At 35.7% G+C, this 14851-nt stretch overlaps 1 protein-coding gene across 3 annotated transcripts in view; it reads right to left on the bottom strand.

Annotated features, from left to right (window-relative positions):
• LOC150109810 (filamin A-interacting protein 1-like) overlaps positions 1-14851 on the bottom strand; it is a 238930-nt gene that overhangs the window by 83730 nt on the left and 140349 nt on the right. For all 3 annotated transcript variants that reach the window (XM_090396745.1, XM_090396762.1, XM_090396754.1), the window contains exons 4-5: positions 12477-12713; positions 4935-5219 (exon numbers count right to left, since the gene is read on the bottom strand). In XM_090396745.1, coding sequence (XP_090252871.1) covers positions 4935-5219; positions 12477-12713 — 522 coding nt within the window. The remainder of the gene's footprint in view (positions 1-4934; positions 5220-12476; positions 12714-14851) is intronic.

The following is a 14851-nucleotide window of genomic DNA, read 5'->3' as shown; positions in this document are numbered from 1 at the left end:
CAAACCTTGGAGATTCAGTGGCAAGCCTTCAAGAAAACCCTGATTGATTCAGCTAGAGACGCATGTGGTGAAGTTGTCTGCAAGGATAGAAAAATTAGAACTTCATAGTGGACACAGGAAGTTAAAGAGGCAGTGAAGGAAAAGAAGAAAGCAAATCAAAAGTTCCTGGCAAATAAGTCAGCTTGGGCTTAGAGAATACAGGGACAAATGTAAGAAAGCAAAACACTGTGTAAAACAAGCTAAACAAAAGTCATGGGAGGATTTTGGCAAGAACATAGAAAATAAATATCAAGAAGGTGGTAAGATATTCTGGAGGTTGCTGAAGAAGCTTAGAAAGAGAGGAAAAAATGCTGTAAAAGGAGTTAGAGATGATATAAGTGACATGAAAACGCGAGATAAAGATATCCTTGAAGTATGGAGTAATTACTTCGAAAAATTGCAAAATGAAACAAGCAATGATAGCACAGTGGTAAAAAACACCAAACAGGCATACAATCAGGAAAACACATAAATACTTGACATAGAAAAAGCCAAAAGTATTTTACCTTGGGTATAATAAATGTTAAAAATACCAAGCAATTTGCTTGGTATTTTTAATGATCAGAGCTTATGCCACCTTTTAGTGATCAGAGCTTATGCCACTTTTACCACGAGTTGCCTTGGTCTTGCACTACCTGTAGGATCAGCTAGACTTGCATTAATTGCAGGCGCAAACTTGACTTGTTTGTCTGTTTGCTTACTTGGGAAATGGAGTAAAACCAGGTTTAAAATTGCTTGGTATTTTTAACATAGAAAAAGCTATCAAAGGCTTGAAATGTGGAAAGGCTGATAGATGATATTTGACCAGAAATGCTGATGTATGGTGATATAAAAGTCTTACAGTGGCTGCACTGCATAGTTCAGAATGCCTGGACAGAGGGACGAATTCTAGCTGATTGGAGTGGAGTAGAGCTCTCATAGTACCCATATATAAAAAGGGAAATAAAACTGAATGTGTGAATTACAGAGGTATTTCTCTGCTGAGTATTCCTGGTAAGATATATGCAAGTATACTTGAGAAAAAGGTTGAGAAGAATTGTGGAAGAAAAGCTTGGTGAAGAACAAGCTGGATTCAGGTCAAATAGAGGCTGTCAGGATCAGATCTTCAATTTACAACAAATAGTGGAGAAATCATGGGAATATAACAAAGATCCGTATTTAGGTTTTGTCGATATGGAAAAGGCATATGACAAGGTGCCAAAAGAGAAGCTATTCAATACACTATAGTTATATGGTGTCAATGGGTATCAGCAATATCATATTAAAAACGAGAATATTAGGAAAGAACTTGATATTGTCAGCATCCAGCAACGCGTTAGCAGAGCTAATCTCAGGTGGTATGGTCATTTCAACAGAATGGGCGAGGAAAGATTAGCAAAACAAGTGTTCTCTGCCAGGTTGGCATGAAAACGACCCAGAGGAAGACCAAGATATAGATAGATTGATACAGTACAAAGTGCCTTAGACGATAGAAATATAAGATCTGATAATGTTGGAGTCTTGACAAGTAACAGACTGATTTGGAGGAAAATTGTAGATAGGAAGTTAGTAATGATGTAAATTTTTCATGTAGTACTATCATATCCTGTACACCCCTTGAGGGTACATGGCAGGAATTTGATGATGATAATCTATCTTCATTTAGCATTTATCAAAATTTAGCTCTTCTTGAGATGGAAGAAAAGAAACAGCCCTTTCAAATTTCCAGTTCAGCTGTCACTGTGTTATAAAACGTGAGCAAGTTACTGAGGCATGATCTATCCTTCACAAAACCATGTTTTACCCCCATACAATATCCATTTTCATCTATCCAATCCTGTATTCTTTCCTTTCTCTAATTACTAATTTCTCTAAGACCTTGACAATGATTATATGCTAATCGATATGCTAATCGGTCAGTAATTTTCAACAGCAACCTTGGAACCACCTTTATGCAGGAGGACTATTTTCCCCTCTTTCCATCCCCTTGGGACTGATCCAGACCCGAGGCTCAAATTAAACAAAATGGTCAAGGGCATTGACAATTCTTTAGCCGCTTCATGTACAACACGAGCCAGTATACCATCCAATCCCACGGATGTATTGATATTGAGGTTCTGTAATAGACTATTTACCTCTACTTCATTCATCACAATTCCAGTATAAGCTGTTGGTTCTTCCATTCCTGCAATGTCACTACCTGGATGATATACTCGTGCAAAGTGCTTGCTCAATAATTCAACTATATCGACTGATTTGGTTACCTCCCTAGCCTCAGCATTTTTTAAAATCATTCTGCCATGAACATTTTTCCTTTTACTTGCAACATATTGAAAAAACTGTTTGGGATTCTCTTTGGCCTGCATGGCCAATATTCTTTCATAATCCGCTTTTGATTTTCTTACTACCCTTGTTACCTTTCTGGCCTGAGTTTTATACTGTTCCTGCACCTGCTGGTCACCTTTCTGCTTAAATTCCCTCCACAATTGTTTCTTTTTTTTTGCAGCTCAAGCTTAATGGTGTTATTCATCCATTTAACCCCTACTTGATTTATTATTCGGACTCTTGGTATCAACCATTGCCTCCTGCAAACACTTCTTAACCACCTCCCATGCATTATCAACATCCAACCCTTGTAGTTTTACATGCCATGGCACTGTAAATTGATGATGATAAGCCAAGCATACTCCTAAGCTTGTCATACTTACCAGCCTGGTAATTCCACATGTACTCTGTCTTAATTGTAAATTCCACTCCTTTAGCCACCTCCCAAGTCATGACCTTATGATCACTCTCACCAATTGGTGACAACATGGTCATGTTCGTTACAGCCACATTCTCAGATGCGATTACTAGGTCAAGCACTCTCTGCCCCTTAGTATTTTCCATTACATGCTGTCGCAGATAGTTGTCCCTTAATAACTGCATAAAATCCAATTCCTTCCTCCCATGTGCCCTCTCCTCCTTCCAATCAATGTTACCATAATTGAAATCCCCCATAATAATTACCCTTCTTCCACTCATTTCTTATATTTGCCTATGCATACTATCCCCACCATCTATTCCATCTCCTGGTCTATAGCAGCCCAATTGTATATTTTGTTCTGCTAGCCTCTATCTCACACCAAATAGCCTCAAATGTGCTCTTTTTTCTATCCTGCAGTTCAACTTCTATACTCCTTGGCTGCAACTCATCAGCTATCATCAATAATACTCCTCTCCCCCTTTTTATCCTCCCTTTCACTCCTGAACACGCTATACCCATCACATTCAATGCCACTAGCTTTATCATCTTCTGTCAGCCATGTTTCACTAATACCAACAACCTGTGGCCTGGAAGCGCCAATCAAGGCTAAAAACTCCTCCTTCTTGTTCCTAATATTCCTGGCATTTGTGTATATGAATTGCAGAAGCCCGTTAGTCCCATCCCTACTTTGATGCCTTATACTAACTATCCCATTCTTATTTATTGTCCTTTGTACTCGCTCGGGCATGTTATACTCATTCATACACTCAACTGCCTCCCTAAAGTCTGCATATCGACTCCCCCCCCCCTTAATAAATCTAGTTTCCCTGAGTCTGTACATCCACTTCCATTTCATTCATCAACACTTTTTCAAGCCTCCATACACCAAATCCATTCAAATATAAACCATCCATCTTATATAAATCCTTTCGCCCATCGAACTCACTCCACACATCCACAAATTCCACACCACTCTCCATGCATAACCAGTGCATAAAGTCACTGGCAATTATGGCCCTCCTCCTAAAAACACTTCACTGTCATACCGCGGCAAAATACTCACCATCCTAACTCTCTCACTCTTCTCTTTTGCTATCTCAAGTAATTCCCTCACATCCTCTATCATTTCCATTTTGTCTTCTTTCAAATCATTTGTTCCTGCCACGACTATCATTTCTTTCACCCTCTGTTTTTGCGCTCTAATAGACTCACTGACGTCCTTTATGTTCGCACCTGGTTGGTACGATTTTGTCAAACTCTCAACTATCACACCTCTTAATAATGAATCTCCGTACAGCACTCACTCCTTCATTTTGTTTATGTTTACGAACATTCTCTTATTTTTTGTATCAGACTTTCGCCGTTTATTAGTTGGTACGTTTGGTACACATTTTTGCATACGCTCCAGTTGCCGTTTTGCTCTATGTATTGCTCCGCTCAACTGTACAATCTCACTACTTGCATTTATCTCACCATTTTCATTATCATTTAAATCATCCATTCATTCTGTATTTTTACCTTCATTTGCACTTTCAACATCGCTCTCACAGCTATCTGGTACTACCTTGCAATTTCTTATCACATCACTATATTCTAACTTTCTTTAACGATATCACTCTTGCCACCCGAAACATGCTTTAGATCCTCATTCTCCTTACACTTTCTGCACATATTTACTCCACTATCACCATCTAACCAGACTCCAACCGCTCTTAGCAAAGCATACATCTCACAGACAGCATATTGCATAAACTCTTTTATATCAAAATTCTTAAACAAACATGGTGACCTGGCCGCCATTTTTTTTTATTGGTGCCATGTGGATGCTATCGTATCTTAAAAATAATAATTAAAATAACACAGAAAACACACAAAAATCGCACAGACACACTAAGATACAAAAAACAAACAATACTACGTAAAATTCTGGTAAAATTGCCAATGATAACATAAAATACTACTGATCTTTTCAGGAGCTCTCGACAAGCCGATGATCATATCAGTGGGACCATAAATGGAAGGATACAGTAATTATTAAAGAATGAAATTTAGAAAAATAGGAAGAAAACAAAGGCAATGGAAAAAGTTTAGATAAGATTATTACTTTACATATATGTTATTTTAGAAACATTCACTGACATCCAAATATTTAATTATAAATAACACCTACTTGAGCCAATTTCTCATTTGTCTGTCTTTCTTCTAGAAATCTCAGGATTAGCCGTTTTCTTTCTGCCAATAAAAGTAATACTATTTGTTTCTGTCTAAGTCTTTCTTGTTCTACTGAATCAGTAAGGCAAGTTATATCTTTTTCTAATCTTCTATTTTGTTGCCGTTCAAATTCAACTTCTTGCCTTAATCGCTCTCTCTCTTTCTCAAGTAAGTATGTAACATCATCTCCTTGTGCAGTGTCCTGAGCATGTTTATGCTTTTCATCTTCCAGTTCAGCTATTAGCTAATAATATTTTAAAAAATTTATAAAAGTCTGCTCTTGATTAACATGGAAAAGAACAAAAAATATTTGCTACTTTAAATAGTTTATTTTTATTTTTTTTAAAATCAAATTACATTTTTTCTCTTTTCATATTTTAATTATTTTCTAAGAGCTGGCAGTAAGTTTTCATATAATATCTAGGAAGAAATTTTGCCAGAACACAAATACATCAAATATTCTTTGTTTATTTTTATCAAGTATATTTTTAACTACTATTAAGATAGTATTAAGATAGTTTGCGCCTGAAAGTACTTTCAGGCGCAAACATTGTTTGCTCACACTTGGATAAAGGATTAAACTAAATTTATTATACTCTTATACCAAGTGAAAAATAAACTTTCAACATTCTTGTTATGTTTTTATTTTTATCCTAGCCAATCTCATATGCGGATAGCAAGATTTTTTCTCCAGGAAAATTGGATTTTTTCATTCCACATACTGGCAAATTGGCCAGAGAATACATGCAATTATGAGACAAAAATACTATTGGTAGATGGTGGAGGACACAGTTTGTCAATTGGATAGCAGGGTAGTGCAGATGTGATTAAGTAGTGTAGTAGACAGTGAATTGTGTTGAGTGGAGTGCTGCTCTTCCATGGAGTTAACAGCAGTTTTTTTAAAGGAAATACAACATGGACTAATATTAACTACAATAAATTTAATTAAGATTAAATTTATTTCTCTGATGATCATCAGGGAACACAATACAATACAATTATGATACTACGGTGCCTGCATGTACTTAAGTAATAAGGCTGAAGCATGGCAACTGAAAGTAAACCTAAGTCCTAAACAGTGCCTCCTAGTGGGCTAAAATGGATGTCCTTGATTGCTAGGCTGAAGTATGGAGATGAGAGCTTGCAGATTTGAGACAGTTTCATGCAAACAGTTTGTTGAGGTATGGGTAATTAATAAAAGCAGAAGCAAAGAAAGAAATATAAATACGAAAGCATTTATATTTGCATATCCTTCGGCAGGAGTTCACTGCATGGTCAGCAAGTCCTGAGTGGCCATAGTGGTGTATAAACATCATGTAGTGGTGGTAATATTAATTAATTTATTGGAGTTCCACATTATAATTTCATTAAAAAAGTAGTTATCAATAGCCAACATGCCTAACCACCAGACTCCTTGGAGGTGTATGGAATCATAATTCCCCTACTTAAAATAACTAGTGGGGGAAAATGCATAAAATTTCCATTTAATAAAAACTGTAAATACTGGATCAAATTATTAGACTGTCTGGAAAAAAAAAGAAAAAAAAAAAGAGGCACACAGCAAAAATAAGAAAAGAAAGCAACAAATGAAGAATAAATCAGTTCAATTTTGCTAAAACTTACAAAATTTCTTTGGAAATACAAAATTAGTGACACCTATTTGCCAAGGACGATTCCATAAATCCAAATATTGAATCCGCTTTCAAAGAAATACTAAATGAATTTGATGTAAACATGGGAGAGATCACAGTGCAAGAAATCAAGATCCAAAAGAATAGAAAAGTAAGTGGAAATGATAACATTAGTGCTGAGCTGCTCAAAGCTGACTTAAAAACATCAGCAACTATACTGTATAAACTTTAATTTCATGTGGACATCTAAGAAGGTTCCGAGTACCTGGAAAGAATCACAAATAGTAAAAATTCCAAAAAAAAAGGTAATCTTACAGACCACGTTTCCTGTAAGATACTGAGAATAGAACAAGCAGGTTTTAGAAATGGAAGAAGCACACTGAATCAAATTTTTATTCATAGAAACATATCTGAACAGAGTGTCGAACTAAATTCAACTATATATCTCAATTTTACTGATTTTTTCAAAGCATTTGACAGCACAGACTATGGAAAATCCAGAAAATTAATGGATTCCCTGACAAAATAATAAATATCACAAAAGATTTGTATGATGGAAGTAAAGGACAAATTCTAGTAAATGGAACAGCTTCCAAATGTTTTGACATCAAAACTGCATTAAGCAAGACTGTGTCGTGTCTGGGACACTTTTTATCATTGTCATAGATTGGATAATGCATCATACCCTGAAAAACCTGAAAACTGGAATAAGATGGAACTGACAACATATTAGAAGATTTGGACTATGCTGATGGCATTCTACAAATATCATCTAGATTTGAAGACATGAAAATTAAGACAACAAAGTTAGAAGAAACTGCTAAACAAAAAGGCTTATACATGAATGAGAAGAAAACCAAAATATTAAAAATCAACAGTAAAAAGAATGACCCAATCCTTATAAATGGAAATCAAGTAGAAGTGACACACACTTTTAATTACCTCAGAGCAACTGTCAACATAGAAGATGGTACCAACAAGGACACTGCAATAAGAATAAAAAAAAATCTTGCTATGCATTTAAAACTAGAGAACATTTGGAAGTCATCTAATATAAAAACAAATTTAAAGGTGCAAATTTTTAATTCAATTATTAAATCTGAACTACTTTTATCATGGAAATTAACCAAACTACAAGAAAATAAAATTTATGCCTTCCAAAAAAAAAAATGTCTTCAGAGAATTCTCAAAATTTACTGGCCATTAAAATCTCAAATATTGAAATATACAACAAAACACAAGCAAAACCCATTACAATAGAGTTAAAGAACTGCAGATGGACATGGATAGGCTGTGTATTGAGAATGCCAAAATCAGAACACACAAGAATAGCATTGACATGGGTGCCTGATGGTAAAAGGAAGAGGGGGAAGACCCAAAATTACATAGCACCAGATGGCAATTAAAGAACAAAACAAACTAGGATGGTCGAGCTGGGGAGAGCAAGAGAAGCAGCACTGGACTGAAGAGCATGGCATGCTAAACACATGGCCTCGTGCACCTTATAGGTGTAAGAGCAATAAGCATAAGCAAACAAGCATTTGCAAAGGAGTCGGACTAATTTGCCCATCAAAACTAAAGAAAAGGCAGCTCAGGTGTCCAGAGGCATAGATTATATGCATAATTGCATAATGCTGTACTCAGAAGAATGAGATCCGTCTAATGAAAACAGCCACACAACTTGAAAAAAAGTGAATACAAAAGATCAATACAGTGACACTTTCCATATCTGCTCAACATATCAACAGCTTTGGTACTCAAGAAAGAAAGAAAAAAAAAAGATATAAAGTTTCTATTCGAATCATATACAGTTTTCAGAAAAACATGCCAGTATTTTAAATGCAAATATTACAAAATAATTAAGGTTCCTGAATGCTTATAGCTAAATAACTAAGAGAAGACTTAAACATGACTTACAAAAAATGCAGGAGTGACAGGAGTTGTCCTACGTCCAATTCCTTACCTTCTCACTGTATAATCTACTCCACCACCACCACTGTTATGTGGTATCCATCTGGACTGTGAACAAATTACGATGGGCTGGCAATTTAAAACTTACATGACCAAACTGTATTCAATATCAGCTTAATCCACAAACAAAAATGGTGTGATGTGATGGAATATCATGCCAGCTAGATAGTTGTCTAATTAAACAAGGTTCTCATTGTTTTTGTCAGAGAAACAGTGAGTGTAAACATTTATCTACTGAACAGACTTCAACAAAATAGTCCCCAGTGATATAAGAAGTATCAATGCAAAAGAAGCAAAACTGCAGAAGAATTAGAAAAGTATCATACCAACATAACTGATGTTATTAAAAATAATAATAAAACAGGTGAAATACTGCTAATTAACTAACAATTATAAGATGACATATTTTAGCAACAGTGATCTGAGAAATGAAGAAATAATTGGTATGCAAAACATAAATATAAACTTCTTGAACGGTAGTTAATATCAAAATTACAATATGTGGAGAAATTCCAAACTATAAAAATGGACAGGACACTTCTTTGTGTTCTATGGTCCCACTGTAGAAGGATCACTACAAACAAGAAGCATAAAAAAAAAAAAAATTTAGAGTGATTACAAGGAGAAATTGAGAAGGGAAAATAATGTTAGTTCTTGCTGAAGATAAGCAACAAGATTTGACAAATTGGAGCTGCTAAGGGCTGTCAATGTGTAATATATACTGTATATTAGTCCTCCTCATCTTCCAATGGCCTGTTCCCACAAATGAAAAACTATAACATATCTAGTGATTGGTGCCCCCATCAAGGAACATCTTCCCTAGTTAAAGAAAATGTTCACCAGATTTCTAGTTGGTATGTCTTTCAGTGTCCAATGAGATTCCAATGAGAGTCCAATGAGCATCTTCATACTACTGGTGGTTTGGAGCGACCTGCTGCCATGTTTGGCTTGTAAACCAAGGCTCTGGTTTTTTTTTTTTTTTTTTTTTTTTTTTTTTTTTTTTTTTTTTTTTTAATCGCCCCTCGTCCACACTTTTTTCATCTATTTTTAATGCTAACAATATTTTGTCTCAGTCACTGAGGCATCTTCAGGGATTACAACCAACAACTGCAACACAAAACTTAATGAAAACACATGGCTATGACTAGAGTCCTAGATTGTAAATTGGGATCTATGAGGATTAGTATTTCTCAAATTTTGGGAAGTTTCTTGCAACTGTATATGTGTAAATTTGGTTGATTTCTGAGTGCTGCTACAGATTTCTAAAATAGTTTTTCTTTTTTAAATTTACTGTGATGTAGCATGCATAGTGGCTTTCTTTCAGGAGATTCTGTGAGTGGTATCCAATAGATGGTCTGCAGGACCAGACTGACCTTATTCGTGATTACAGATGCCAGTCATGTTCATCTGAATGGATGGAGGCTGATCTACCTATTTGTCCATAGTATGGCAACTTGCAGAAAAGGGTACTTTATATATTCTAGTCACTGAGAGAGAGAGAGAGAGAGAGATGGAAGCTAATCTTTGGTAGACCAGATAAAGGTAGCCAGTTTCTGGTGGGGTTTAAAGATGTGCAAAAAGGTTGTATTTTTTAATGATGTACCCTGGATGGTAATGGCATTTCTGAAATCCCTCTGAAGGAATGGTTGCAAATTGGGAGAGGATAAAATTTTTTTTTTTTTTTTTTTAATTCTGGAAGCTACAAGCTATATAGCCACTGAATAGAAAGGTGTTGTGTATGTCATTGAGTTCTGTTGAAAGAGAGGTTCCCTCCAGAACAAAGATTGTGGGCTCTATTCGTTACAGTTATAATAATACCATATTGCTGAGAAAAATGGTGAGGATGGGAAAGTTTGTGAATGTATCTGCCTGTGAGTGGCTTTTCTGTATGCAGTGAAGGAGAGGCTGCCATTCAGAAGGCATGTCACTAAGGTATCTATGAAGGGTGAACTATTGTTATTTTCCTTTTCCATCATAAACTGCATTCTTGGATGTATATTAATGAGGTGACAAAGAAAGGTGTATAATGTGTCTGGCCATAAGGTAAAACAGATGTATTCTCTATACAGCTCTAACCGTGGTTGAGTTCTGTTGAAAGAAAGGTTTTCAGAGGAATCTTTCTGTCAACAGAACTCTACCAGTTCTGTTGTATGTGGCTATAGAAAAGGCACAGTGCTGAAACAGAGCACTTATGATAAAATGAATGAAATGAGTCCATGAGGAAAGAGTTGTCTATTAATCAAATTGCCTTCTGAATATCATCAAGAATTCTTAGGTCTTGGATGCTCCAAACCAAAATGTGGGAACAGTACTCCAAAGTTGGATGGATCTAAGAGAAAGAGAAGTAATGCTTAGAATGGAAAAGAACACCAAACTCATTAGAAGCTGAGGCTATGTGAGTAATATGTTTATGCCAGGATAAACTGGATGTGACAGTCAACCCAAGAAGAGAAAGTTGATCTTGAAAGGAAACTGGAACATTGGGTAGATGATGTGGGATTTTTTTTGTAGATAATAAGATAGGCTTGGGTTTTTTTTTTGACATTGAAATTTCCTAGGTTGTTTTCACTTCATTTCAGGATGATGAGAAAGTCAGTGTTTAAGTCACTGGTTATGGAAGGCATCTAACATTAGGATACTGCAGGGTTTATTGAATGCAGAAGAGGAATGAAGAGTACTGACATCGGCAAAGCTGTGAATAGGATTTGAAGTCAGAGAAAGGAAGTCATACTGATGTAAAGGAGGAAAAGTGCAGGTGAGACCACAGAAATCCGGCACCCCAGATTGATTGGGAAATCTTATGAAAAGAAGCCATTCACCATGACATACAATGAAAAACCAGCTGGCAATATAATCACCAAGCGTAGAGGGGAGAGGACATAAGATGGCAGTTTGTTCAGGAGACCTCAGTGCAGACACGATCAAATGCCTTAGAAACAGAGTGTGATAACATGAGTTTCTCCAAACCTTTCCATGGCACAAGTCCAAAAATAGGTGAGATTAGCTAAGAGGTTGGATGTAGAATGAGAATGGTAGAATCCATATTGGTGATCACTAATTAACTGATGAATCTCCAGGTACTTGGTTGTTGATAACTATCTCCATCACTTTTGAAAGTACTGATGTGAGAGCAATGGGACAACAGTTAGATGCCTGACTTTTGTCTCTCTTTTTTTGAGTATAGGTTGGTGTGGGCTTGCTTCCATGCTGTTGAGTAAATGCCAGCAGAATATGAAAGTTTATATAAACTATACAGGATGGATGTCAATTCTGGAGCACAACTAGAGGAATACCATCTAGACTAGGAGCCTTATTAGTATCAAGATTAATGAGAGTTTTTCTGATGTCCTTTTGGCAAATGTTCAGAGGAGACATGCAGTGAGCAGCTTGTGGAAGTACAGGAGGTGAACTGCTTTGGTCATCCAGGCAGGAGTTGGAGGGAAAAAAACGGATGCCAAGAGGTCTGCCTTTTCCTTAGGTGAGGTTACAATAGTGCCATCAGGATGCAAGAGAGGCAGAAGTTACATCCAACAGTCTCAGCAAGGGACCAGAAGGCAAGTTTATTGCATTTAATTCTTATGACATCTGCTTCAGAATTGGAACTTTTTTTTTTTTTTTTTTTAATGTTTCTAGCTGTTATGTAAGCTGAATGAGAAGCTGGAATTTTTATAATGGCTAATATAATAAGCTATATTTTTATAATGGACAGCAGAGGGACATTTTTTTGAGAACCAGGGCTTGGATACAGGTCGGAGGGGGGGGGGTATAAATTACTTCTTTCCCATTTACAGAATTAAAGTGGAAAAAAGTTGTCAGTTGATAACAAATTGTAGAAGTAATAATTGTAAATTATTAATTGTAAAAAGAAAACTACAATCTAAGTTTAAATATACAATTACTTTTTCATATCTTTCATCAGCTTCTCTAAGCTGTTCCTTTAATTTAGCTTGGGATCTTTTTTGTTGTAGAATGAGATTTTCCAGCTGCTGAAGTTGGATTCCATATAGGGTTTTAACAGTAGTTTCATCAAATGAAGTATCAAAGGCCCCAAAGCTGTCCCTCTGCAGTGCAGACCAAGGATCATAAATAGTTGTTGTTTTCTTGTGTGGATACAATAACTGTTTCACTTGCTCTGCCTGAATATTACAAGTATAAAATATTTCATTAATTTATTCTAAAAAATAACTCACATGATGCTACTAATTAAAAATGCACAATGATATATATATATATATACACACACACACACACACACTGGAAGCTGCAAGCAAATCTATCTCAGGTTGCATACAGCAGTATGTTTCAGAAGAGAAATCTTCTTGTATGTTTTTTCAGTACATTTATTTTAATTACAGTGTAAAGATAAAAGTACACATTAGTCATTTCAAAAAAAAAAAGAAAAGAAAAAAGAAAAAAAAAGTTAATTTGAAAATGTGAAAAGCAACTTCCTATCCTATAATGAACACAAAAGTTTCAATTCTGCAGAATGTTTATTACTATTTGTCAGAAGAATATTATCCATGTGAAGTGTGATTGAATAAATATTGAGCATGGGAAATGCTCAAGGGATGCATGAGGAAAGCCATATCGGATTGCATACTAAAGATCAAGAGGTCAAGTAGAAGTCAAACAGATGAGTAACAGCATAATCATCAAGAAGTTGGCTCTGCACAAAAATGAAGATGTGGAGAAAAGATAAAGAGAAATTGTGATCAGAAAACTCATAAGCAGTATAAACATAACAATAATGTTAAGGAAAGCAAAATGAGAGAAAATCAAAGGATATTACTAACTGTATATAATAAGTGAAAGGAAGAATAACTTTAATGAATATAGATGGTAATGAGAAGACTAAATTAGAAAACACTTGAATTGCTAAATAACCACTTTTCATGAATGTATCGTCCAGATAAAGATAATGCAACTTATGTGATATGGATTGATGTAAGAACTGAGATTTTGAGGATAATAAAAAATCTAAATGAATATAACCATGGAAACGAACAAGCTATTAATACAATAGAAGAAGGTGCAACAGAATTGACAAACTCTCAAAATAGGTGCTGTTAATTTAAATTAAAGCAATGCTGGAATGCCAAGAGAATAAAAAGATTACAAACAGTTCTGTTATACCAAGAGATGTTACAAAATATAAACTGTCTAGCCATAAATACTGTTTCAACTTGAACAGCACATAAACCTTTAATCTATCAGTAAATCATTTACAGCAGGGGTTCCCAACCTTTTTGTTTCCTAGAGCACATTCTAAAATACCGACAGGGCAACAGCACCATCTATTTTTTCAAGCAAATTTTTTGAATTCGTTTGTTAAATGAATACATACAAAGTTTACATTATAATTAAATGTTTTATTACTTAAAAGTTTACATTATATAAAAATTTAAATATAGATATATGTAAGTTAGTGTGATCTTTGGTATTGCATTTCATTGGCCAGTGCTTCATAATTAGGAGAATATAATGATATTCCAGTTCTTAAACTGGAATGAACAACTTCGAATGCGCGTCTACTTTAGAATTGTTGTGTGATTATTTCAAACTATACGGCACACGGTTGAACAGCGGCAGGCACACACAAATTGGTCGACGGGCGTCATGGTGCCCGCAGGCATAGGGTTGGGAACCCCTGATTTACAGCTTTAAGCATGAGCCGCTGTAGCTCAGTCGATATAGACAAAGCCCTTTGGTTGGAAAGACCTGGGTTCGATTACTGATGTAATCGAACCCAGGTCTTTCCATGAGGAACCTTTATCTGGTATCATTCAATGAAAGGTGACTTAGCTAGTCTCATATTGAGGTAGGGAGTTTTTTTAACTTGGAAACTCGAGGTTTTCGTCCCCAGAACAGGCAAACCAGCCCCATGAACACATGTATCTACAGACATAGGACACACCGGGAGGCATAGGATTAACCACCTTATCCTCGGGACAGCTCCATAACAGGCCACTAGGCCTAAAACGTAAAAGGAAGAAGCTTTCAGCACATACAAACCACATGTATACGAGGGTGATCTGAAAAGTTCTTGGCCTCAACCATAGATGGCAACACTATCGGAAAGATTTTTTTCCTAAGATGGTATATCTGTCATAAGCATCCATGTGAAATTGCAAGTCAGAAATCATTGATCAAGTGCACAATCTAGTGTAGGATGACCAATGATTTCTGACTTGCAATTTCACATGGATGCTTATGACAGATATAAGAACTGGGGAATAATATTCCCTGGTTCTTGAACAGGGTAAAAAATAACCGG

Source organism: Typopeltis vanoorti, chromosome 1 (genome assembly GCF_054136105.1).
Source record: "Typopeltis vanoorti isolate ZY-2024b chromosome 1, IOZ_Tvanoo_1.0, whole genome shotgun sequence".
In the NCBI taxonomy this organism is placed as follows: Eukaryota; Metazoa; Arthropoda; class Arachnida; order Uropygi; family Thelyphonidae; genus Typopeltis; species Typopeltis vanoorti.
Note: the sequence above shows the minus strand (reverse complement) of the source record. Positions and strands in the feature narration are given on the sequence as shown.